The sequence below is a fragment of the Mytilus edulis genome, chromosome 1 (genome assembly GCF_963676685.1).
Source record: "Mytilus edulis chromosome 1, xbMytEdul2.2, whole genome shotgun sequence".
NCBI lineage: Eukaryota > Metazoa > Mollusca > Bivalvia > Mytilida > Mytilidae > Mytilus > Mytilus edulis.
The window spans coordinates 31,354,580-31,382,220 of NC_092344.1; the positions used below are offsets into that span (position 1 = coordinate 31,354,580).

Genomic DNA, 27,641 nt, shown 5'->3' on the forward strand with positions numbered 1-27,641 from the left:
AATTTAAATATCTAACAAATAAAATAATCAACCATATGGAACTGTGACAAATAAGGAAGTAAATTAGATCACTGAATATATTTACTCTTCGCTATCTTTGATAAATAATGGCTAGTAGTAGTAGTAAAGCATGTACGACTCTCGGTACGCCTGGTGATTTTGAGGGAACAGATTGTGGGGATTACAGGATTCACAAGTTCATTGGTAAAGGCACATTCGGAAGAGTATACGTCGCAACTAATAATAAAGCCAAGCTAAGAGGGGGAGATACATTTACAGTAAGCATTATGTTCTTTTTAGTTCTTTACAAAGATCTATATTAGTTAGAGAATTGACTCACTGTTTTCATGAACATATTTCCAAAGGCGAATAGTATCAAAACTACTTATTTTTAACGATAAACCTTAAATGTGTCTCCAGAAGGACTACAAAAGAAACTCTATTTACTTGATCAATATTATAAATACTCCCCTCACCTAAAAAGTTTGATTTTCAACAGGGCAGGTAGCAATATCCGTCATGTAATTAAGATTAACAATGTGTAAATAGATACAAATATCTTGGTATTCACTTCTATGCATTATCATTTTCCTTTGCGCAAGAAAAGCTCTATAAACAAAACTCAACCTCGGAAATTGGCTGAGATGAGTTATATTTTCTTCTTAATTGTACCGCACTAAATAATGAGAGAAGTATACGTCTGCTCTATGGTCGGGTTGTTTTCGCTTTGACACATTCCCCATTTCCTTTCTCAATTTTATTAATACATTGTGCTAGGAAATATTGCGATGATTTTGATATGAGCTTATTTGGTTAATGCGTAATGAAAACACGGATATCTTGTACGAAATGTGAGCTTTCAGAAATCATAATGAAACATACTCCTAATTTAGACCATTGTTTGTGTTAAACAGTTTTCAGTGTTATTTTGTGTTTTTTTTCTGAAAACATTTGAACAAGTTGTGCTAGAGGTTGCATCCAAATCCAAATTTATCTTACACCAAAATTTTATAAAATTTGTTACTATGTCATTTAAGCACCTGCCCCGCTGCACCTGCCTACCATGGATAACTGCATAAATTAATGATCTTGTTCATGTGCGTTAGCCACGAGGAGGACTATATAATTAAGCTTTTTCATTATGTGTTATGTTGTGTTTTAAAGTGTTAAGATATTTATATTTGTGTGTATTGGCTTGAGTGTCATTTAAGCTCATGCCCTTGGTGTCTCCTGCATAAGAACAACAATACTATTTTTTCATATGCATCAGCAAGCATGAAAGCTATTTTTATAGATATTTATAATGGATGTGACACTAAACACAATGGTTTATACGACTACATATATTATTATTAACTTAATTTATCTTTCATGTTTTGGATTGTTTTGTTTTTTTTGTATTGTCTATATTGCAATATTAAAATATGAAATATAAAATAAATTTTAAATATAAAAATCACTGTACTGATTATGCCCATAATGGGTCCTTTATTGGAAATAAAATTTATCTAAAATTTATCTTTAGAACACTTAGTTTTTATGATACCATTTTTTTTTTTATCTTTTTCGTATCACAACTCAAGTATAAATCTTAATAAATGGTTGTGTTTCGGTAGCAACTCTATATATGTCAATACGAAGTCTCAACGTCAATATTGATTTATACTGGGAGCTTTTCAACCATCCCTCTGCAATAACTATTAAACAAACGGGGAATAATGTCCCTTAAATATACATATCATTAAAGTTATGAATGAAAAGACGCCAAAAGCAAAAAGAACAAGAATGTGTCCAAAGTACACGGATGCCCCAATCGCACTATTATTTTCCATGTTCGATGGACCATGAAATTGGATAAAAAATATAATTAGGCATTAAAATTAGAAAGAGAATATTATAGAGAACATGTGTACTAAGTTTCAAGTTGATTGGACTTCAACTTCATCAAAAACTACCTTGACCAAAAACTTTAACCTGAAACATGCACTGTCATTTTCTATGTTCAGTGGACCATGAAATTGGGGTCAAAAGTTTAATTTGGCTTTACAATTAGAAAGATCATATCATAAGGAACATGTGTACTAAGTTTCAAGTTGATTGGACTTCAACTTCATCAAAAACTACCTTGACCAAAAACTTTAACCTGAAGCGGGACAGACGGACGAACAGACGCACGGACCAGAAAACATAATGCCCCTCTACTATTGTAGGTGGGGCATAAAAATTACAAAAGGCTTCCAAAAACAAGCATCTTCAAACAATTGAGCTAATGAACAAAACAGGGGAAAAAATCAGTAAAGAAGAGGGAGAAACAAACACAAAGAAGGATCTAAGCAAACAATTGTATGACTGAAAAGGTGGGGGGTCAGTTGCTTTAAAGTATCAAGTGAATGTCGTTTTTTTTTTTATATCTCTTACTTTCTGAAGCGGTAGGTTTAGTTTAAACAGATTTTATTTGCTGAATTAAAGAAAAATGGATTAGACACAAGTAAATCATACTTATAAAGTCTTCTCATGAAGCGGTAGGTAGTTAGTTATGGTGTTCCAATCAATCCGTTCGTATTTTGAATCCGCATTTCGGCTCGGAATCTCTATCATACAATGCCATTGTGAACTTCTTTGTTGAAATTTTGGTCCGACTTTTTTTTTAGGTTTTTTTTCTTTAGCAAAGCATATGATGCCATAGTGCATTGTGTATTTTTGTTCTCTCTTAGCTAATCATTGCCTTTGTCAATTCTGTATGTATTAGTGGAGGTATCATTTACAGTATACATTGAGTTTCTTACTGCGAAAAAAATCTCTTTGCATAACTTATTAAACACCTTTGCAGCCAACCAGCTTAGCCATTAAATGTATTAACCTTGGCGCAGCTAATGTCAATTCAACACAAAAGAGATGGTTAGACAGGGAAATAGGCATACTGAACGATCCCGATCTGAAGAAACATCCTAACATTGTCAGATATGTGGAATATTTCACACATGAAAACTTTCTGTGTATTGTTATGGACTACTATGAAGGAGGGAACCTCTATGCTTACATTAGAAAAAGAAAATCAGTTCCCGAATCAACCTTTATGGAATATTTAGACCAACTTGCGAACGGACTAGAGGTATGTTAAAAAAAACCACATTCCCTATATATACAGACTGTTGAATTAAATACAGTATCATCGAATCGTCTTAAAAATATCTAACGGCAATATTAGAACCGCTATTGGTACGGTAGGATGTGATACTTTGGGAAACGGTACCGAAAAACTAATGTGCGCGAAAGACAAACAGTTGTTTCATATGCATTCGGGAACACAGATCCTATAGTATCATCTGTACTGAGGGTATAGTGTTAATCTTGATTTGTAACACAATTCATGCCGTTATTTTGGAGATACGACGCTGTAGTTACTTGTCAGTATACAGTGTACATAACAATCATATATTATTAATATGAACACAGGAAAGCTATGATCCGGGCGAAGACCAAACGGTTACTTTATTTGAATTAGAGATCTTGGCAGTGACATGATGATTTCTAATCTGCTTGAGCTTATTAATCTCTTTAAAAAGTGTAAAACGCAGTTTAACATTATTGATCTGAATTTAAGACAACAAGTGTATATAAATCAATCTATTAAAAAAAACACCCAAAAAACCTACGACTTGATCGTCTAATGCATGGAGAATGATATTTTAAAAGTGGTCACAAGTAAAGAAGTTTTACAATGTATATGTATTCTGGTCGAATTATAGAAACACGCTTTGTATTTTTCTTATAAGCTATTGTGGTTGGGTGGTTTTTTTTTTGCATGAATCAGACCGTTGGTTTTCTCATTTTAATTTGTTTACATTTTGTCATGTCGTTTGTTGTTTTAGTTCCTCCATAGTAAAAGCATACTTCACCGAGACGTTAAAACGAAAAACGTACTCTTGACTGCCCACAACGACCTCAAATTGGCAGATTTTGGTGTTGCAAGGTTAGTTGTCATTTAGTCGTCACGAAATTCTAAAACTGACAAAGTGGTATATTGAAGTCACTAACCACAGTCTTAAGCAATACACAGATGCTAATATACAACCTATCAAGCATAAAGTGTCCCCGATTCTGAGAAAGTAAATGGAATTTCTTCAAGATCTTCTATCACCTCCAAATTCTACAAATAGCAAAAAAGAAAAAAGAAAAGCCGTCTTATTATATAATCGATTGGTTGGTGTTTGCTTAAATGTTCAGTGGCAAGCATTTCATTCATGTTTATGATGATTACACGATATAACAAAAGACAATCAATGACAGAAGATGATCACATAAATATACATGGCGGTGTTTCACTATTTTTGCAAGATCTGTGTGAGCTTCAAGCTAGAAACAGAAACGAAGTTTATATTGTTTCAATTCATGACGAGTATAGGGTTGTAAAACGTAATAATGAGTTATAAAAGAGAGAAAAAGTTTTTTTTAATAAGTCTCCATAAAAATTCCTTGATGCAAAGTTTATCCCTTTGGTTTCTTTGATCTCAAATATCAAGTATATTTTCGCGTTCGATTTTATTTTCCTCCAGCATCAGTAACGAAATTTAACCAATCTGTATGCTCCGTATACCTGTTTAAAAATATATAACTAGTCGGCATTCCTTTTGGATATATATCAACACTATTTCTTTTTTACCAGAAAAATAGAACAAGTCGATATGAAGCTGACAAAATTAGTTGGAACACCAAATTGTATGAGTCCCGAGGTTTTAAAGAGAGAAACATACGATTTTAAGGTATGATCTTTAACAACAATCAGTATTCTGCATATTCTAGAAAACCGTGATTTTGATTTTTTTGACGATTGCCGTTTTCTTAATTTAGTTTAAAAGGTTATATGTGTATGAACCCACTAGTATTGATATGAGATTAATTCGGTATAATACATTATGACTTAAGATAGTGGTAATGACGTTTTAAATAAAATCATATCTATTAGTATAAAACATCATTCACTTAATTATATACAGAATTTGAAAGATTCTTATATATCCGTTTGTTTGTGTGGTTTTGCATGCTACATGTTATTGATGTGTAACTCACATCTCCATCTATTGATATCCATAAACTCGTTGCTTTCAGACTGATATATGGAGTCTTGGTTGTGTGTGCTTTGAAATGGGTTATGGAGACTATGCTTTTTCTGGTTCAAGTCTTAGTGCCATTACGAAAAAAGTAACTTCTAAAGAGGTATGGCATGCTTCTTCATTATAACAATGAAAAATATTTTAATTTTGAATATATATAGTATTTTAGATTTTGTTCGTTTTGTAAAATTAAACTTACTGTAAAATTTTATCCATATAATTTTATTCAGATATAGAAGTATATTCATCCCTTGGATTTCCTCCAACCGACAGAAAAAAAAACTTAACAAATGAGGGGCGTCAATTCGGCAATGCGGGGTATATTAATTCGTTAGTCCCTTTCTATATACATGCATCGTTTTCAAAGGCATTCCAAATTTCCTGCCTATCATTCTGTACGACCCCTTATCTATAACATCCCTTTTGTATGTATTGTGTTCGTTTGTCCGTCCTGAACATTCATGAAATATTTCCCACTGGGTGTACAGCAAACATCATACAAACAATCAAAGTAAGGTAGTGAGTAAAATACGAAAATCGGTAAACAGCTGACCAACCATATTTTCTATAGTCTTTGCTATAAAAAAAAATTATATAAATGGAATAAGATATCATTTTGCGTTCATGTAAACGACTTTATAAAAGGATGAACTGTGATTTTTATTCTTTAATTTTAATTTTAATCTCACCAATATATCTGTAAAAACTCAGTAAATCCTTAAATATGAAAGGTATCTATCTATACCAGTATATATATATACGTATGAAATTTGAAGATCTTCCATTTTTACATCTTCAACAGTTGCCTGATTTTGACCGTCTTCAGTATTGCGATCCAATCAAAAACATGATGCGGAAGATGTTAGAATTTGAACCAGCCGACAGACCTTCAGCAGCTGAAATAAAAACATTTATTACAGAACAAAAACCAAAGACCAGTTTTAATGTGTCGAACATTTCACAACAAAGTAAGAAAAAATGTTTAAATGTAAAAGGAGTTTTATTTATGAATACATGTATAGGAATACAGTTAAGAGATTTGTTCTCTTAAACATAAAATGCTATTGAAATTTATTTATCTTGGGCATGCTATGCCTAAAAACGTTTCCAAATGTACTGGTTTTTCTTTACCAGAGTTAATTTTGATGTGCAAACAAAGTAATTTTAGCCATAGGGTCCACATGAACCTTAGGATTTAATCTGCTGCAAAAAAATCAAAGTAACACGCTGTCTTTGTTTTCTTAGGTAGCAGTGATACATCTAGAATATTAGAAGTAATGTTGCTATATTATTGTGCAATGAGAATTCGGAATCAAACATTGCAATTGCATTAAGCAAATAAGCATGTATATAGACAATACTTTGACTGAATGTAACTGTAGACTAACAGCTTTCATAGTCATACTGTTAAAAAAAAATCCAAGATCAATTAAATTCATGTTTGATAACATTATAATTGATATTTGTGTAGTGACCAAGTCATCGCTACATGATTCTGGAATAGTCACATCAGAGAGACGAAGAAGTCAAAGAACATCTGAAAGCTGCGAAGAAAGTGCAGGCATGTGTGATAATCTTAATTTCTGTTTAAATTCCATAACAATAACAATGTTTTACAATACCATCCATTATTAAGAAAACTATTAAATAGTATTGATTCAAGAACAAGTTTAGAAAGTTGATCGGTGTGTCTATTCAGTACTATATCATGTATTTATGTCAATGTTGTTTATCTATTCATCTGGCAATGTTCGCTTTTACGGAACACCATGATACACCCATCGTAGACTTGTATTATAACTTCTATTTATTTTTTACCAAATGCAAGTATATTTTTGATAACCTGTATTTTCTATATCACAAGCATAATAATTATATAACAAAAACAGTTATGTTTTTTCAGTTTCAGCTTTAGGCAGTACGATATCAGAAAATTCGGGATTGCAGAGACAGTCAGCCAATATGCAGGCGTAGGTTACTCTGCTCATTTATTTAAAGGGACACTAGCTGTCAAATTCATGTTCACTTGTATTCTCATATTTGATTTATAAAAATATAACGTATATCCAAATTATTATATATGTCTAAAAATATATATATATATTGCATAAGCTCAATACAATGTATCATCATTTCGTGTGTATTTTAGTCTTGACGATATCTAATTAACTATGAAGTGACCTCGATCCATAGACTGCTGATGGTCATATAACTCGATATTAACATAATTAAAGACAAATAGATAGCGAACTCGTGCAATTTTATTGTTCTAGGTCGGTTTGATTTCATATTATAGATTTGAATATTATTTAATCATCGTTTTTACCAGTATGAGAATGAGTTTTTGTGAACAATACTGGCTGCTAAAAGCGAATCAATATCTCACAATTTCACTTTCATTAATGATTGAACAAAAATAAAAATTCGTAAGGGTTCCACGGAACCCAGTGTCTCGCCTACTTTTGCTGTTAACCGCAGACTCAACAAAAATGAGGAAAAACATCAATAAAAATTTCCCTCTCGATACTGTCTTTTGATTGAAAGAAGCTTCCAAGTTTGGTAAATAATCCAGGATAGTTTATGAATCTAATAAATGTTTTATAAACATTAACTGCAGACTGTCTGTAATGTTAACTGGAAGAAAAACTAAGTCCATTTATAAGTAAATTACGGAAAAAGTGATTTTTTTTTTACAAAATTTACTTCTGAATAATATCTTATGATTAGAAACAAGCTTTTGTCTAAGTTTGGTAGAAATCCAGGACAGTTTAAGAACGCTATAAAAATTTTAAAAACTTAAACCACAGAGTGAATGTTTTGTTTCTGGCAAAAAAACTAAGTCCATTTATAAGTAAAATACGGAAAAGTGGAAATTTATTTTTACAAATTTACTTCTGGATACTTTCTTATTGCAGATTTAACATAGTTGTGCTGAAATTATGTCTCAATTAAAAAAAACATACAACATTTTAAATGGTTTCCCCATGTAGGGAAATTCATATTCATGACAGTAATGAAATAATGTTTAATATATACATATTACACTCATAAAAAAAAACCTCCATATGATGTACAAAATAAGTCACCGGGCTGCTACTTGTAAACTAAATATGGCTGATTATTAAGTTGTATTAATTAGAATCAGATGTCTGAAGGTTATAAAACTTGCTATCAATATTTCATAAAAATGGTGTGAAATCAAGATATTCTTGTTACAGGAAAATTGTAAAAATGATTGGAGACCACAAAGCTACGAAAAAGTTGGAGAGAATTATGAGGTTTTTCAACAAAAATCCAACTGATTATCCAGGACTTGAGGTTTGTTACTGCGCTTCATATATTTCTTAGCATTATTGCATCTAATCAAATTAAGGAACTTATTCAATTTTAAAAAATGTTTGCACTAATGGAAAGCTGAATACTAAAATTTATGATAAAAGGGATGATTTTTCATTTCCTATCGTTAATTATCCGTTTTTAGATGGTGACGTTCCCTTGTCACCATCTTACGGTGTTTATATATCTCAACTTGTATGGGCGTCAAGTTGGTTACCTATTCCCTATTCCCTATTCGTTACCTATTCCCTATTCCCTATTCGTTACCTATTCGTTACCTATTCCCTATTCCCTATTCGTTGCCTATTCGTTACCTATTCCCTATTCCCTATTCGTTGCCTATTCGTTACCTATTCCCTATTCCCTATTCGTTACCTATTCGTTACCTATTCCCTATTCCCTATTCGTTATACTATTCGTTACTTATTTGATTTTTAATATCCTTCCCCCTTTTTAATTATGGCATGGAATAGTTTAATATGGCTGCCGTTACCATGGAAACGGCACAATTGTGAAAAAAATGAGTTTTTGGTTTTTGGTGAACTGTTTGGATATGCTTCAACTCAGAATCATCATATTTTAAAACAATGTAGGTGCCCACTATATACAGGTGTTGGATGATTTTGGCGATCATTGGAACTACTATGTTGCCATGGAAACTACACCAAAATTTTCAAAATTCTAAAAATGCTCAAAACTTCATGAAACTTCACAGTAATGATGAGCAACATTGGAGTTGGAATTTCCAAAATAGGTCTTGTTACCATGGAAACAATGCAAAAAGGTCAAAAATTTCAAAAATAAGAATTTTCCGCAAACTGGATGAAACTTTACAGGAATGGTAACTGGCATAGGCAGAGTTGGATTTTGAAGTTAGAATTTTCAAAATGGCCGCCGTAACCATGGAAACAGCAAAAATATCAAAAATTCAAAATGTTCAAACTTAATGAAACTTTGCAAAAATGTTACTAGCTATAGACATCTGTAGATGCTCTCTTTGACTTTGGAATTGTCAAAATGGCTGCCGCTCACCTGGTAATAGGGGGAAGGGGTGCCTTCCGTTATTGCTAGCAATTACAAATCTAGTTGTTAATAGTCTTACATATGGTAATAGTTCTGAATTGGTTGAGGTAAAATGATCTTTTTATGACCTATTTATATGTGTTTGTGCTCAACCGATCCTTTTACTTCATGTTCGATACGCATTTGTTCCTTACTTGTTTTTTATACGTTCTACCTTTTAACTGCTTTATGTCCGTATGTTTGAAGATGGATCTTGGTTCGACGGGATGAAATCACCGTGTTAGCGCTTGCGTAAAAACGAAGATGTGGTATGATTGCCAATGAGACAACACTCCACATTAGACCAAAATGACACAGAAATTATCAACTATAGTTCACTGTACGGCCTTCAACAATGAGCAAAGCCCAAACCGTGTAGTCACCTATAAAAGGCCCAGACATGACAACCTCATACAATTCAAACAACAAAACTGACGGCCGTATTTCATATACAAAAAAATAAACGGAAATATGTAACACAAAAACAAACGATAACTACTTAATTTCAGGCTCTTGTCTAGGGACAGGCACATACTTACATAATGTGGTAGAGTTAAACATGTAAGCAGGGTGTACATCGTTTCGGAGCATGCTATTACCTTGTTTAATTCGTTCCATCACTCGCTTATAATTCGCTTATAATACGTGTATCTTACGTTGCACCTTTTAAAACATGATTTTCAATTGTTTTGTTGTCTCTGGTGGAAGATTTTGGCTCTTAGAGGTGATATAACTCTATAAGTGCATTTGTATCCGTTCCAGCGGTCGGATAATACCCTGTTAAATATTCGTTACTAATTCGCTTTTAAAAAGTTTGTTGTACGTTGCACCTTTTAGAAAAGGATTTTCAATTAAATTCATATCTCTGGTGGTAACAATGTGTTCTTAGAGAAGAAATGACCCCATTAGAGCGCATGTACCCGTTCCAGCGCTCGGTAAATAACCTGTTACCTATTCGTTACCTATTCGCTTTTAATGCGCGGGGTATACGCTGCAACTTGAAATAAATCGTGTTTTAATTGTGTTCATGTCTGGTGGTAACAATGTGTTCTTAGAGATGAAATGACTCCATTAGAGCGCATGTACCCGTTCCAGCGCTCGGTAAATAACCTGTTACCTATTCGTTACTTATTCGCTTTTAATGCGCGGGGTAAACGGTGCACCTTGAAATAAATCGTTTTTTAATTGTGTTCAGGTCTCTGGTGGTAAGAATGGTTCTTAGAGATGAAATTACCCTATTAGCCCGCATGTACCCGTTCCAGCGCTCGGTTAATACCCTGTTACCTATTCGTTACCTATTCGTTACCTATTCGCTTATAATACATTTTTTTATACGTTGCACCTGTTAGAAAAGAATTTTCAATTATGTCCAGGTCTCAGGTGGTAACAATGTGTTCTAAGAGATGAAATTACCCTATTAGCGCTCATGTACCCGTTCCAGTGCTCGGTAAATAACCTGTTACCTATTCGTTACCTATTCGCTTTTAATGCGCGGGGTATACGGTGCACCTTGAAATAAATCGTTTTTTAATTGTGTTCAGGTCTCTGGTGGTAAGAATGTGTTCTTAGAGATGAAATTACCCTATTAGCCCGCATGTACCCGTTCCAGCGCTCGGTTAATACCCTGTTACCTATTCGTTACCTATTCGTTACTTATTCGCTTATAATACATTTTTTTATACGTTGCACCTGTTAGAAAAGGATTTTCAATTATGTCCAGGTCTCAGGTGGTAACAATGTGTTCTTAGAGATATAATGACCCCATTAGAGCGCATGTACCCGTTCCAGCGCTCGGTAAATAACCTGTTACCTATTCGTTACCTATTCGCTTTTAATGCGCGGGGTATACGGTGCACCTTGAAATAAATCGTTTTTTAATTGCGTTTAGGTCTCTGGTGGTAAGAATGTGTTCTTAGAGATGAAATTACCCTATTAGCGCGCATGTACCCGTTCCAGCGCTCGGTTAATACCCTGTTACCTATTCGTTACCTATTCGCTTATACTACATTTTTTTATACGTTGCACCTGTTAGAAAAGGATTTTCAATTATGTCCAGGTCTCAGGTGGTAACAATGTGTTCTTAGAAATTACCCTATTAGCGCGCATGTACCCGTTCCAGCGCTCGGTTAATACCCTGTTACCTATTCGTTACCTATTCGTTACCTATTCGCTTATAATACATTTTTTTATACGTTGCACCTGTTAGAAAAGGATTTTCAATTATGTCCAGGTCTCAGGTGGTAACAATGTGTTCTTAGAGATGAAATGACCCCATTAGAGCGCATGTACCCGTTCCAGCGCTCGGTAAATAACCTGTTACCTATTCGTTACCTATTCGCTTTGAATGCGCGGGGTAAACGGTGCACCTTGAAATAAATCGTTTTTTAATTGTGTTCAGGTCTTTGGTAGTAAGAATGTGTTCTTAGAGATGAAATTACCCTATTAGCGCGCATGTACCCGTTCCAGCGCTCGGTTAATACCCTGTTACCTATTCGTTACCTATTCGTTACCTATTCGCTTATAATACATTTTTTTATACGTTGCACCTGTTAGAAAAGGATTTTCAATTATGTCCATGTCTCAGGTGGTAACAATGTGTTCTTAGAGATGAAATTATCCTATTAGCGCTCATGTACCCGTTCCAGTGCTCGATAAATAATCTTGTTACCTATTCGTTACTTATTCGCTTTTAATGCGCGGGGTATTCGGTGCACCTTGAAATAAATCGTTTTTTAATTGTGTTCAGGTCTCTAGTGGTAAGAATGTGTTCTTAGAGATGAAATTACCCTATTAGCGCGCATGTACCCGTTCCAGCGCTCGGTTAATACCCTGTTACCTATTCGTTACCTATTCGCTTATAATACATTTTTTTATACGTTGCACCTGTTAGAAAAAGATTTTCAATTATGTCCAGGTCTCAGGTGGTAACAATGTGTTCTTAGAGATGAAATGACCCCATTAGAGCGCATGTACCCGTTCCAGCGCTCGGTAAATAACCTGTTACCTATTCGTTACCTATTCGCTTTTAATGCGCGGGGTATACGGTGCACCTTGAAATAAATCGTTTTTTAATTGTGTTTAGGTCTCTGGTGGTAAGAATGTGTTCTTAGAGATGAAATTACCCTATTAGCGCGCATGTACCCGTTCCAGCGCTCGGTTAATACCCTGTTACCTATTCGTTACCTATTCGTTACCTATTCGCTTATAATACATTTTTTTATACGTTGCACCTGTTAGAAAAGGATTTTCAATTATGTCCAGGTCTCTGGTGGTAACAATGTGTTCTTAGAGATGAAATTACCCTATTAGCGCTCATGTACCCGTTCCAGCGCTCGGTTAATACCCTGTTACCTATTCGTTACCTATTCGTTACCTATTCGCTTATACTACATTTTTTTATACGTTGCACCTGTTAGAAAAGGATTTTCAATTATGTCCAGGTCTCAGGTGGTAACAATGTGTTCTTAGAGATGAAATTACCCTATTAACGCTCATGTACCCGTTCCAGCGCTCGGTTAATACCCTGTTACCTATTCGTTACCTATTCGTTACCTATTCGCTTATAATACATTTTTTTATACGTTTCACCTGTTAGAAAAGGATTTTCAATTATGTCCATGTCTCAGGTGGTAACAATGTGTTCTTAGAGATGAAATTACCCTATTAGCGCGCATGTTCCCGTTCCAGCGCTCGGTTAATACCCTGTTACCTATTCGTTACCTATTCGTTACCTATTCGCTTATAATACATTTTTTTATACGTTGCACCTGTTAGAAAAGGATTTTCAATTATGTCCAGGTCTCTGGTGGTAACAATGTGTTCTTAGAGATGAAATTACCCTATTAGCGCTCATGTACCCGTTCCAGCGCTCGGTTAATACCCTGTTACCTATTCGTTACCTATTCGTTACCTATTCGCTTATAATACATTTTTTTATACGTTGCACCTGTTAGAAAAGGATTTTCAATTATGTCCAGGTCTCAGGTGGTAACAATGTGTTCTTAGAGATGAAATGACCCCATTAGAGCGCATGTACCCGTTCCAGCGCTCGGTAAATAACCTGTTACCTATTCGTTACCTATTCGCTTTGAATGCGCGGGGTAAACGGTGCACCTTGAAATAAATCGTTTTTTAATTGTGTTCAGGTCTCTGGTAGTAAGAATGTGTTCTTAGAGATGAAATTACCCTATTAGCGCGCATGTACCCGTTCCAGCGCTCGGTTAATACCCTGTTACCTATTCGTTACCTATTCGTTACCTATTCGCTTATAATACATTTTTTTATACGTTGCACCTGTTAGAAAAGGATTTTCAATTATGTCCATGTCTCAGGTGGTAACAATGTGTTCTTAGAGATGAAATTACCCTATTAGCGCTCATGTACCCGTTCCAGTGCTCGATAAATAATCTTGTTACCTATTCGTTACTTATTCGCTTTTAATGCGCGGGGTATTCGGTGCACCTTGAAATAAATCGTTTTTTAATTGTGTTCAGGTCTCTAGTGGTAAGAATGTGTTCTTAGAGATGAAATTACCCTATTAGCGCGCATGTACCCGTTCCAGCGCTCGGTTAATACCCTGTTACCTATTCGTTACCTATTCGCTTATAATACATTTTTTTATACGTTGCACCTGTTAGAAAAAGATTTTCAATTATGTCCAGGTCTCAGGTGGTAACAATGTGTTCTTAGAGATGAAATGACCCCATTAGAGCGCATGTACCCGTTCCAGCGCTCGGTAAATAACCTGTTACCTATTCGTTACCTATTCGCTTTTAATGCGCGGGGTATACGGTGCACCTTGAAATAAATCGTTTTTTAATTGTGTTTAGGTCTCTGGTGGTAAGAATGTGTTCTTAGAGATGAAATTACCCTATTAGCGCGCATGTACCCGTTCCAGCGCTCGGTTAATACCCTGTTACCTATTCGTTACCTATTCGTTACCTATTCGCTTATAATACATTTTTTTATACGTTGCACCTGTTAGAAAAGGATTTTCAATTATGTCCAGGTCTCTGGTGGTAACAATGTGTTCTTAGAGATGAAATTACCCTATTAGCGCTCATGTACCCGTTCCAGCGCTCGGTTAATACCCTGTTACCTATTCGTTACCTATTCGTTACCTATTCGCTTATACTACATTTTTTTATACGTTGCACCTGTTAGAAAAGGATTTTCAATTATGTCCAGGTCTCAGGTGGTAACAATGTGTTCTTAGAGATGAAATTACCCTATTAACGCTCATGTACCCGTTCCAGCGCTCGGTTAATACCCTGTTACCTATTCGTTACCTATTCGTTACCTATTCGCTTATAATACATTTTTTTATACGTTTCACCTGTTAGAAAAGGATTTTCAATTATGTCCATGTCTCAGGTGGTAACAATGTGTTCTTAGAGATGAAATTACCCTATTAGCGCGCATGTTCCCGTTCCAGCGCTCGGTTAATACCCTGTTACCTATTCGTTACCTATTCGTTACCTATTCGCTTATAATACATTTTTTTATACGTTGCACCTGTTAGAAAAGGATTTTCAATTATGTCCAGGTCTCTGGTGGTAACAATGTGTTCTTAGAGATGAAATTACCCTATTAGCGCTCATGTACCCGTTCCAGCGCTCGGTTAATACCCTGTTACCTATTCGTTACCTATTCGTTACCTATTCGCTTATACTACATTTTTTTATACGTTGCACCTGTTAGAAAAGGATTTTCAATTATGTCCAGGTCTCAGGTGGTAACAATGTGTTCTTAGAGATGAAATTACCCTATTAGCGCTCATGTACCCGTTCCAGCGCTTGGTTAATACCCTGTTACCTATTCGTTACCTATTCGTTACCTATTCGCTTATAATACATTTTTTTATACGTTTCACCTGTTAGAAAAGGATTTTCAATTATGTCCATGTCTCAGGTGGTAACAATGTGTTCTTAGAGATGAAATTACCCTATAAGCGCTCATGTACCCGTTCCAGTGCTCGGTAAATAATCTTGTTACCTATTCGTTACTTATTCGCTTTTAATGCGCGGGGTATTCGGTGCACCTTGAAATAAATCGTTTTTTAATTGTGTTCAGGTCTCTGGTAGTAAGAATGTGTTCTTAGAGATGAAATTACCCTATTAGCGCGCATGTACCCGTTCCAGCGCTCGGTTAATACCCTGTTACCTATTCGTTACCTATTCGCTTATAATACATTTTTTTATACGTTGCACCTGTTAGAAAAGGATTTTCAATTATGTCCAGGTCTCAGGTGGTAACAATGTGTTCTTAGAGATGAAATTACCCTATTAGCGCTCATGTACCCGTTCCAGTGCTGGGTAAATAACCTGATACCTATTCGTTACCTATTCGCTTTTAATGCGCGGGGTATACGGTGCACCTTGAAATAAATCGTTTTTTAATATCGTTCAGGTCTCTGGTGGTAAGAATGTGTTCTTAGAGATGAAACTACCCTATTAGCGCGCATGTACCCGTTCCAGCGCTCGGTTAATACCCTGTTACCTATTCGTTACCTATTCGTTACCTATTCGCTTATAATACATTTTTTTATACGTTTCACCTGTTAGAAAAGGATTTTCAATTATGTCCATGTCACAGGTGGTAACAATGTGTTCTTAGAGATGAAATTACCCTATTAGCGCTCATGTACCCGTTCCAGTGCTCGGTAAATAATCTTGTTACCTATTCGTTACTTATTCGCTTTTAATGCGCGGGGTATTCGGTGCACCTTGAAATAAATCGTTTTTTAATTGTGTTCAGGTCTCTGGTGGTAAGAATGTGTTCTTAGAGATGAAATTACCCTATTAGCGCGCATGTACCCGTTCCAGCGCTCGGTTAATACCCTGTTACCTATTCGTTACCTATTCGTTACCTATTCGCTTATAATACATTTTTTTATACGTTGCACCTGTTAGAAAAGGATTTTCAATGATGTCCAGGTCTCAGGTGGTAACAATGTGTTCTTAGAGATGAAATGACCCCATTAGAGCGCATGTACCCGTTCCAGCGCTCGGTAAATAACCTGTTACCTATTCGTTACCTATTCGCTTTTAATGCGCGGGGTATACGGTGCACCTTGAAATAAATCGTTTTTTAATTGCGTTTAGGTCTCTGGTGGTAAGAATGTGTTCTTAGAGATGAAATTACCCTATTAGCGCTCATGTACCCGTTCCAGCGCTCGGTTAATACCCTGTTACCTATTCGATACCTATTCGTTACTTATTCGCTTTATATACGAACAACAAACGTATTAAAAGCAAATAAGTAACGAATAGGTAACAGGGTATTAACCGAGCGCTGGAACGGGTACATGCACGTTAATAGGGTCATGTCATCTCTTAGAACACATTGTTACCACCAGAGACATGGACACAATTGAAAATCCTTTTCTAAAAGGTGCAACGTACAATAAACGTATTATAAGTGAATAGGTAACGAATAGGTAACGAATAGGTAACAGGGTATTAACCGAGCGCTGGAACAGGTACATGCGCGCTAATAGGGTCATTTCATCTCTAATTACACATTGTCACCACCAGAGACATAAATACAAGTGAAAATCCTTTTCTTAAAGGTGCAACGTACAACAAACATATTTAAAGCGAATAAGTAACGAATAGGTAACGAATAGGTAACAGGGTATTAACCGAGCTTGGAACGGGTACATGCGCGCTAATAGGGTCATTTCATCTCTAAGAACACATTCTTACCACCAGAGACCTGAACGATATTAAAAAACGATTTATTTCAAGGTGCACCGTATACCCCGCGCATTAAAAGCGAATAGGTAACGAATAGGTAACAGGTTATTTACCGAGTGCTGGAACGGGTACATGAGCGCTAATAGGGTAATTTCATCTCTAAGAACACATTGTTACCACCTGAGACCTGGACATAATTGAAAATCCTTTTCTAACAGGTGAAACGTATAAAAAAATGTATTATAAGCGAATAGGTAACGAATAGGTAACGAATAGGTAACAGGGTATTAACCGAGCGCTGGAACGGGTACATGCGCGCTAATAGGGTAATTTCATCTCTAAGAACACATTCTTACTACCAGAGACCTGAACACAATTAAAAAACGATTTATTTCAAGGTGCACCGTTTACCCCGCGCATTCAAAGCGAATAGGTAACGAATAGGTAACAGGTTATTTACCGAGCGCTGGAACGGGTACATGCGCTCTAATGGGGTCATTTCATCTCTAAGAACACATTGTTACCACCTGAGACCTGGACATAATTGAAAATCCTTTTCTAACAGGTGCAACGTATAAAAAAATGTATTATAAGCGAATAGGTAACGAATAGGTAACGAATAGGTAACAGGGTATTAACCGAGCGCTGGAACGGGTACATGAGCGCTAATAGGGTAATTTCATCTCTAAGAACACATTGTTACCACCAGAGACCTGGACATAATTGAAAATCCTTTTCTAACAGGTGCAACGTATAAAAAAATGTATTATAAGCGAATAGGTAACGAATAGGTAACGAATAGGTAACAGGGTATTAACCGAGCGCTGGAACGGGAACATGCGCGCTAATAGGGTAATTTCATCTCTAAGAACACATTGTTACCACCTGAGACCTGGACATAATTGAAAATCCTTTTCTAACAGGTGCAACGTATAAAAAAATGTAGTATAAGCGAATAGGTAACGAATAGGTAACAGGGTATTAACCGAGCGCTGGAACGGGTACATGCGCGCTAATAGGGTAATTTCATCTCTAAGAACACATTCTTACCACCAGAGACCTGAACACAATTAAAAAACGATTTATTTCAAGGTGCACCGAATACCCCGCGCATTAAAAGCGAATAAGTAACGAATAGGTAACAAGATTATTTACCGAGCACTGGAACGGGTACATGAGCGCTTATAGGGTAATTTCATCTCTAAGAACACATTGTTACCACCTGAGACATGGACATAATTGAAAATCCTTTTCTAACAGGTGAAACGTATAAAAAAATGTATTATAAGCGAATAGGTAACGAATAGGTAACGAATAGGTAACAGGGTATTAACCGAGCGCTGGAACGGGTACATGCGCGCTAATAGGGTAATTTCATCTCTAAGAACACATTCTTACCACCAGAGACCTGAACGATATTAAAAAACGATTTATTTCAAGGTGCACCGTATACCCCGCGCATTAAAAGCGAATAGGTAACGAATAGGTAACAGGTTATTTGCCGAGCGCTGGAACGGGTACATGCGCTCTAATGGGGTCATTATATCTCTAAGAACACATTGTTACCACCTGAGACCTGGACATAATTGAAAATCCTTTTCTAACAGGTGCAACGTATAAAAAAATGTATTATAAGCGAATAGGTAACGAATAGGTAACGAATAGGTAACAGGGTATTAACCGAGCGCTGGAACGGGTACATGAGCGCTAATAGGGTAATTTCATCTCTAAGAACACATTGTTACCACCTGAGACCTGGACATAATTGAAAATCCTTTTCTAACAGGTGCAACGTATAAAAAAATGTAGTATAAGCGAATAGGTAACGAATAGGTAACGAATAGGTAACAGGGTATTAACCGAGCGCTGAAACGGGTACATGCGCGCTAATAGGGTAATTTCATCTCTTAGAACACATTCTTACCACCAGAGACCTGAACACAATTAAAAAACGATTTATTTCAAGGTGCACCGTATACCCCGCGCATTAAAAGCGAATAGGTAACGAATAGGTAACAGGTTATTTACCGAGCGCTGGAACGGGTACATGCGCTCTAATGGGGTCATTATATCTCTAAGAACACATTGTTACCACCTGAGACCTGTACATAATTGAAAATCCTTTTCTAACAGGTGCAACGTATAAAAAAAATGTATTATAAGCGAATAGGTAACGAATAGGTAACGAATAGGTAACAGGGTATTAACCGAGCGCTGGAACGGGTACATGCGCGCTAATAGGGTAATTTCATCTCTAAGAACACATTCTTACCACCAGAGACCTGAACACAATTAAAAAACGATTTATTTCAAGGTGCACCGTATACCCCGCGCATTCAAAGCGAATAGGTAACGAATAGGTAACAGGTTATTTACCGAGAGCTGGAACGGGTACATGAGCGCTAATAGGGTAATTTCATCTCTAAGAACACATTGTTACCACCTGAGACCTGGACATAATTGAAAATCCTTTTCTAACAGGTGCAACGTATAAAAAAATGTATTATAAGCGAATAGGTAACGAATAGGTAACGAATAGGTAACAGGGTATTAACCGAGCGCTGGAACGGGTACATGCGGGCTAATAGGGTAATTTCATCTCTAAGAACACATTCTTACCACCAGAGACCTGAACACAATTAAAAAACGATTTATTTCAAGGTGCACCGTATACCCCGCGCATTAAAAGCGAATAAGTAACGAATAGGTAACAGGTTATTTACCGAGCGCTGGAACGGGTACATGCGCTCTAATGGAGTCATTTCATCTCTAAGAACACATTGTTACCACCAGACATGAACACAATTAAAACACGATTTATTTCAAGTTGCAGCGTATACCCCGCGCATTAAAAACGAATAGGTAACGAATAGGTAACAGGTTATTTACCGAGCGCTGGAACGGGTACATGCGCTCTAATGGGGTCATTTCTTCTCTAAGAACACATTGTTACCACCAGAGATATGAATTTAATTGAAAATCCTTTTCTAAAAGGTGCAACGTACAACAAACGTATTATAAGTGAATATGTAACGAATAGGTAACGAATAGGTAACAGGGTATTAACCGATCGCTGGAACGAGTACATATGCGCTTATAGGGGTATTTCATCTATAAGAACACATTGTTACCACCAGAGATATGAACACAATTGGAAATCCTTTTCTAAAAGGTGCAACGTACAACAAACTTTTTAAAAGCGAATTAGTAACGAATATTTAACAGGGTATTATCCGACCGCTGGAACGGATACAAATGCACTTATAGAGTTATATCACCTCTAAGAGCCAAAATCTTCCACCAGAGACAACAAAACAATTGAAAATCATGTTTTAAAAGGTGCAACGTAAGATGCACGTATTATAAGCGAATTATAAGCGAGTGATGGAACGAATTAAACAAGGTAATAGCATGCTCCGAAACGATGTACACCCTGCTTACATGTTTAACTCTACCACATTATGTAAGTATGTGCCTGTCCCTAGACAAGAGCCTGAAATTAAGTAGTTATCGTTTGTTTTTGTGTTACATATTTCCGTTTATTTTTATGTATATGAAATACGGCCGTCAGTTTTGTTGTTTGAATTGTATGAGGTTGTCATGTCTGGGCCTTTTATAGGTGACTACACGGTTTGGGCTATGCTCATTGTTGAAGGCCGTACAGTGAACTATAGTTGATAATTTCTGTGTCATTTTGGTCTAATGTGGAGTGTTGTCTCATTGGCAATCATACCACATCTTCGTTTTTACGCAAGCGCTAACACGGTGATTTCATCCCGTCGAACCAAGATCCATCTTCAAACATACGGACATAAAGCAGTTAAAAGGTAGAACGTATAAAAAACAAGTAAGGAACAAATGCGTATCGAACATGAAGTAAAAGGATCGGTTGAGCACAAACACATATAAATAGGTCATAAAAAGATCATTTTACCTCAACCAATTCAGAACTATTACCATATGTAAGACTATTAACAATTAGATTTGTAATTGCTAGCAATAACGGAAGGCACCCCTTCCCCCTATTACCAGGTGAGCGGCAGCCATTTTGACAATTCCAAAGTCAAAGAGAGCATCTACAGATGTCTATAGCTAGTAACATTTTTGCAAAGTTTCATTAAGTTTGAACATTTTGAATTTTTGATATTTTTGCTGTTTCCATGGTTACGGCGGCCATTTTGAAAATTCTAACTTCAAAATCCAACTCTGCCTATGCCAGTTACCATTCCTGTAAAGTTTCATCCAGTTTGCGGAAAATTCTTATTTTTGAAATTTTTGACCTTTTTGTATTGTTTCCATGGTAACAAGACCTATTTTGGAAATTCCAACTCCAATGTTGCTCATCATTACTGTGAAGTTTCATGAAGTTTTGAGCATTTTTAGAATTTTGAAAATTTTGGTGTAGTTTCCATGGCAACATAGTAATTCAATGATCGCCAAAATCATCCAACACCTGTATATAGTGGGCACCTACATTGTTTTAAAATATGATGATTCTGAGTTGAAGCATATCCAAACAGTTCACCAAAAACCAAAAACTCATTTTTTTTCACAATTGTGCCGTTTCCATGGTAACGGCAGCCATATTAAACTATTCCATGCCATAATTAAAAAGGGGGAAGGATATTAAAAATCAAATAAGTAACGAATAGGTAACGAATAGGGAATAGGGAATAGGTAACGAATAGGCAACGAATAGGGAATAGGGAATAGGTAACGAATAGGTAACGAATAGGGAATAGGGAATAGGTAACGAATAGGTAACGAATAGGGAATAGGGAATAGGTAACGAATAGGCAACGAATAGGGAATAGGGAATAGGTAACGAATAGGGAATAGGGAATAGGTAACCAACTTGACGCCCATTCAACTTGTACGATTCGCTCGTGTATGTAACAATGTTTTAGATTTTAACGAGAGAAATTTATGTATTACTGAAAAATGTGTAAGGGTTCCACGGAACCCAGTGTCTCGCCTACTTTTGCTGTTAATCGCAGACTCAACAAAAATGAGGAAAAACATCAATAAAAATTTCCCTCTCGATATTGTCTTTTGATTGAAAGAAGCTTCCAAGTTTGGTAAAAAAATCCAGGATAGTTTATGAATCTAATAAATGTTTTATAAACTTTAACTGCAGACTGTATGTAATGTTAACTGGAAGAAAAACTAAGTCCATTTATAAGTAAAATACGAAAAAAGTGATATTTTTTTTTACAAAATTTACTTCTGAATAATATCTTATGATCAGAAACAAGCTTTTGTCTAAGTTTGGTAGAAATCCAGGATAGTTTAAGAACATTATAAAAATTTTAAAAACTTAAACCACAGAGTGAATGTTTTGTTTCTGGCAAAAAAACTAAGTCCATTTATAAGTAAAATACGGGAAAGTGGAAATTTATTTTTACAAAATTTTCTTCTTGATACTATCTTATGATCATAAACAAGCTTCTGTCCAAGTTTGGTACAAATCAAGGATAGTTTATGAAAGTTATTAAAATTTTAAAAACTTTAACCACAGAGTGAATGTAATGTTTCCTCGCAGAAAAACTAAGTCCATTTATAAGTAAAATATGGAAAAGTGGAAATTTATTTTTACAAAATTTTCTTCTTGATACTATCTTATGATCATAAACAAGCTTCTGTCCAAGTTTGGTACAAATCAAGGATAGTTTATGAAAGTTATTAAAATTTTAAAAACTTTAACCACAGAGTGAATGTAATGTTTCCTCGCAGAAAAACTAAGTCCATTTATAAGTAAAATATGGAAAAGTGGAAATTTATTTTTACAAAATTTTCTTCTTGATACTATCTTATGATCATAAACAAGCTTCTGTCCAAGTTTGGTACAAATCAAGGATAGTTTATGAAAGTTATTAAAATTTTAAAAACTTTAACCACAGAGTGAATGTAATGTTTCCTCGCAGAAAAACTAAGTCCATTTATAAGTAAAATACGGAAAAAATGGAATTTTATTTTTACAAAATTTACTTCTGGATACTTTCTTATGATCATAAACAAGCTTCTGTCCAAATTTGGTAGAAATTCAGTATAGTTTAAGAAAGTTATTAAAATTTCAAAAACTTTAACCACAGAGTGAATATTTGTGGACGCCGCCGACGACGACGACGCCGACGACGACGGAATGTAGGATCGCTTAGTCTCGCTTTTTCGACTAAAGTCGAAGGCTCGACAAAAATTATTACACCAGGGTTTTCGATATCACAAACTAGTCAAAACATTTACTAAATTTTATCATCGGTATAAAGACATTATTCGTAAATATAGCTCAACATGCAGACTTTTAATAATACGTTCAGGTATTTCACATCCAATTTTTTATGGTAATATTCTTTATAAAGCACAAAGGTGTCAGTATTCACCTCAGAAACTTACAAAACCTTTGAATAGACTTATTAAGAAGGGATATAATTACGATACTGTTGTCAAGTCATTAAAGATTGCATATTTTGGCGTTAATATTGAGTCATTGATAAGGTCTTTGCATCGGAACTAAACACATTTATTCTAAAAACAGTTGTTGGCATGACACGGGTTATGTTCTTCTCATATATGTTATGATGGTATGATACTAAACCCCTAACGGGAAGGATTGTGCCTGATGTTCATATGATGAAATCATAATCTTTCAGTCAGTTTAGTTGAAGTCTGGAGCTGGCATGTCAGTTAACTGCTAGTAGTCTGTTGTTATTTATGTATTATTGTCATTTTGTTTATTTTCTTTGGTTACATCTTCTGACATCAGACTCGGATTTCTCTTGAACTGAATTTTAATGTGCGTATTGTTATGCGTTTACTTTACTACATTGGTTAGAGGTATAGGGGGAGGGTTGAGATCTCACAAACATGTTTAACCCCGCCGCATTTTTGCGCCTGTCCCAAGTCAGGAGCCTCTGGCCTTTGTTAGTCTTGTATTATTTTAATTTTAGTTTCTTGTGTACAATTTGGAAATTAGTATGGCGTTCATTATCACTGGACTAGTATATATTTGTTTAGGGGCCAGCTGAAGGACGCCTCCGGGTGCGGGAATTTCTCGCTACATTGAAGACCTGTTGGTGACCCTCTGCTGTTGTTTTTTATTTGGGCGGGTTGTTGTCTCTTTGACACATTCCCCATTTCCATTCTCAATTTTATTAACTGTGCCCTTATGTATTTTGAACCACAATGCGTAAATTTTAGCAATTAAAAGCATGCATTATATCAAGACTTCATTTTGTGGAGTTGTTATGTCAGTGCACAAGCCACGCATTCCTGTAATATTCTTCACTGGGAAAGCTAGATAGCAAAATTGTGGAAGCCAAATGAAAATTTTCCATGTGAACATCAACATCAAAATGGCCTAACATAATATTTAAAACCGTCTGTGGTCAACTATGCCTGATTTTAAATTGAAATAGTTCAAACAACTCGTAGAAAAGAAGTTTACCTCTATCCGATTTATTGTTGAGCTTCTTTTAAAACTAACATCCTCCATAATATATTTTAAACCAAAAGTCAAATATAGGGATAGGATTCTTAAATTCCATATTTTTTCTTAATGCAGGAGAAAGTTAAGGACGTCGTTGGAGTGGGTTTACACAATAAGATCTTACCGTTTGTGTTGGCATTGAAAGGAATGGAAGAAGGTATAAAGAGAATACCAGGACAAGCAGACGACGAAGATGACATGTTCTCAACAGCTCACGAGACAGCGGATAATACTTAATAATCTTGTAGTATTTCAAGATTCTATGGTTTTTGTCTTAAACTCTGAAATATGTTCTAAATACAAAATATTCTACGTGGATAACTTAATGAATAGAATTTGTTCAGAAATGTTACAGGGACTGAATTATATTGACTCATTCGAGCAGAACTTTTTTACCTGGAATGAAACAAGACGTGATTTGAGGTTATTTTTGTGTAGAATTTATCCGGCGGTTTTTTTCTGTTTTATAACTATTGTTAATGACATAGCAAAAAGTTTTTTTTTTTTAGCATCCAAAGTTGATATATAAGATTCTGACTTTTCATATAATGCATGCAGCAAACTTGCATTCGTGAATTAAAATATTAGAAAGAATGTTTCTGCTTGGTCTTCCTATAGGGTATTTTCAACTATCTAGTGTCATTGCGTTTCTATTTTTATATATAGCAAACCTTTTTATTGTAGTATTATATTACTTGATTATTATTATCAACATACTCATAATTATTATTTCTGGTGCTATACATAAGTATCCCTCCTTGACAGGTAACAGTATTTTGTAGTGTTCCTTTTAAAACAAATGTATATATATTATGTTTCGTAAAAATCAAACCAATGAGTCGTTTTCGTCTATATTTAGTTGTGTCTCCTGACAATTTCACCCTCTCTATTAAAGGATGGTCTTGCAGAGGCAGGACCATTTGACTTCGAGAAGTCACATTTAAAAAAAATCTTTTTCGTACGACTGAAGTTCGATTTTTTTCCATCTCACGCACACCGCGATTTTATCAGCACTTACATCAAACTTTAATAATGACAAAAACTCTAAATTTTTTTTTCTTCTCCTGATCTAATCATTTGCTTCTCAAAGTTTGGAATAACATTGGATTGGTTGTTTGATTGCTGGTGTTTTAAAGCAAGTTTTGGTGCAAAAACGAACTTTTTTGTCAGAAATTAAATATTTTGGCTTCCAAGTGTCCAAACCGTTTTGTATCCTATTTTTACTACCAGTAGATCTAAAAAAAAAAAAAAAAAAAAATGTAAAAACACACAATAGTTCTTTAGATGATTAAGAAAATCGTGCATTCAGGGGTTTTGACTTCAGTTTTGATTTTCCGTGGTAACCATCGTGAAGTAAATTTTATCATTGTTTAATTTCCAGAGCTATGAATCATTCTGCAGTCAGTTCAATGTTGCATGAAACCGTCAACATTGACTCTAGCCGTGCATTGATTTGTAACTCATTTGTCTCATTTGTTGTTGTGTAGTAGTAGTTTTGTTGTGATATATGTTTTACAATACCGTCCCATGGGTGTACTTAATATTTTACATTTTGTCATTTTTCTTATACATACGAATAAATTTTTAAATGATCATGATGTTTGATTCTTTTTCATGCCTTACACATGGAGTAATCGACTTTTAGAACAGTGGCACCAATAAAGACAGCAACCCAACCACACATGTTAAACACAAAGACATTGCAAAAATTCGGTTGTTTTCTGCCCTTTGGTCGGGTTGTTAACTGTCTCTGACACATTCCCTTGTTCCATTCTAAATTTTATTGCAATGCTTACTATGGAAAAGCGCCTATCCAGTAAATCGACACCAATTCAAAACATAAACAAACACACAACGAAAGGACATCAACAGTCACTGTTTTAAAACAAGCACATTTTCTATCGAAACCGTAAAATCTTCAGTTCAGTGTCAAATCAAGTATGAGATGGGAGGACAATAACTTTTTATGATGAGCTCACGTATAAGATTGACTAACAGAATAGATATATTTATTTCTTTTTAAGTAGTCCACAAATATGTGACAATGGGTTTATTATATTTATTGTATATATATGATATAGAGCTTCAAGGATTTCAACAAATGAAGCGGGTCACACAGTGAGCTGATAAAGGGTGATCTCATTTGTTTTTATAGAGCTTTAGTTATCAATAAATCAAGTAGAGCTTCACCGATTTCGATAAATCAAGTTGGTCATCCAGTGAGCTGATAAAGGATTATCTTATTTTTTTCTATTGAGCTTCAGATACCAATAAATTAAGTTGAACCATCAATGAAGCTGGGTTGATCTCATGTCTATATTCACTGATATAAAAAAAAATCAGTTGGGCCTACAGTTAAGCCGATTTAATCTCATTTGTATCTATAAGCTGAGTTGCAACTTACCTAAAAAAATTGTAAAAGATTAAATTAATATTGGCATATAACATCAGTGTATGCAGAGTAATACACAGATTAAATAGATATGTCATCCTCTATCACTTCTCAAAAAAAAAAACCAATTAATCTTAAAAGTCTACCACAGGGGCCATTTTGGTTAAGATTCATAATCATCAACTGAATGTAAATTAGACTTAACTTAACTTCTTAATACTTAACTGGATCATGGTTCCCAAAACAGGCCCCCAGAACAGGCTATATCTTTGAAGTCAATCTTTATTTCCTAGCAGCCAGTCAGTCTTAAATGTTCACATTTTACATGAAGTTCAACGTAGATACTTGTACATGCACCAAATTGATCTATATCTATAATGCATGAGGTTGTAGGTTTGATTTCTAATTTGGTAAAACCAAAGACTTGAAAATTGGTATTTAGCAATTGCTAGTTTTTCACTAAGTATGCATTGTTTAGAAGTCTGAGAAAAGACTGGTTATCTTGGTATGATTGCCAATGAGACAACTCTCCACAAGAGACCAAAATGACAGAA

The 27,641-nt window shown here is 35.2% G+C and overlaps 1 protein-coding gene across 1 annotated transcript; it reads left to right on the forward strand.

Moving 5' to 3' along the window:
• On the forward strand, positions 1-26,288 carry LOC139529569 (serine/threonine-protein kinase Nek7-like). The gene is made up of 10 exons (XM_071325499.1): positions 1-278; positions 2,831-3,112; positions 3,873-3,973; positions 4,667-4,763; positions 5,110-5,217; positions 5,917-6,082; positions 6,586-6,675; positions 7,018-7,084; positions 8,333-8,432; positions 24,771-26,288. Exons 1-10 carry the CDS (start codon positions 108-110, stop codon positions 24,930-24,932), a joined length of 1,344 nt encoding a protein of 447 aa, XP_071181600.1. The 5' UTR covers positions 1-107; the 3' UTR covers positions 24,933-26,288.
• Positions 26,289-27,641: the final 1,353 nt, after the last annotated feature.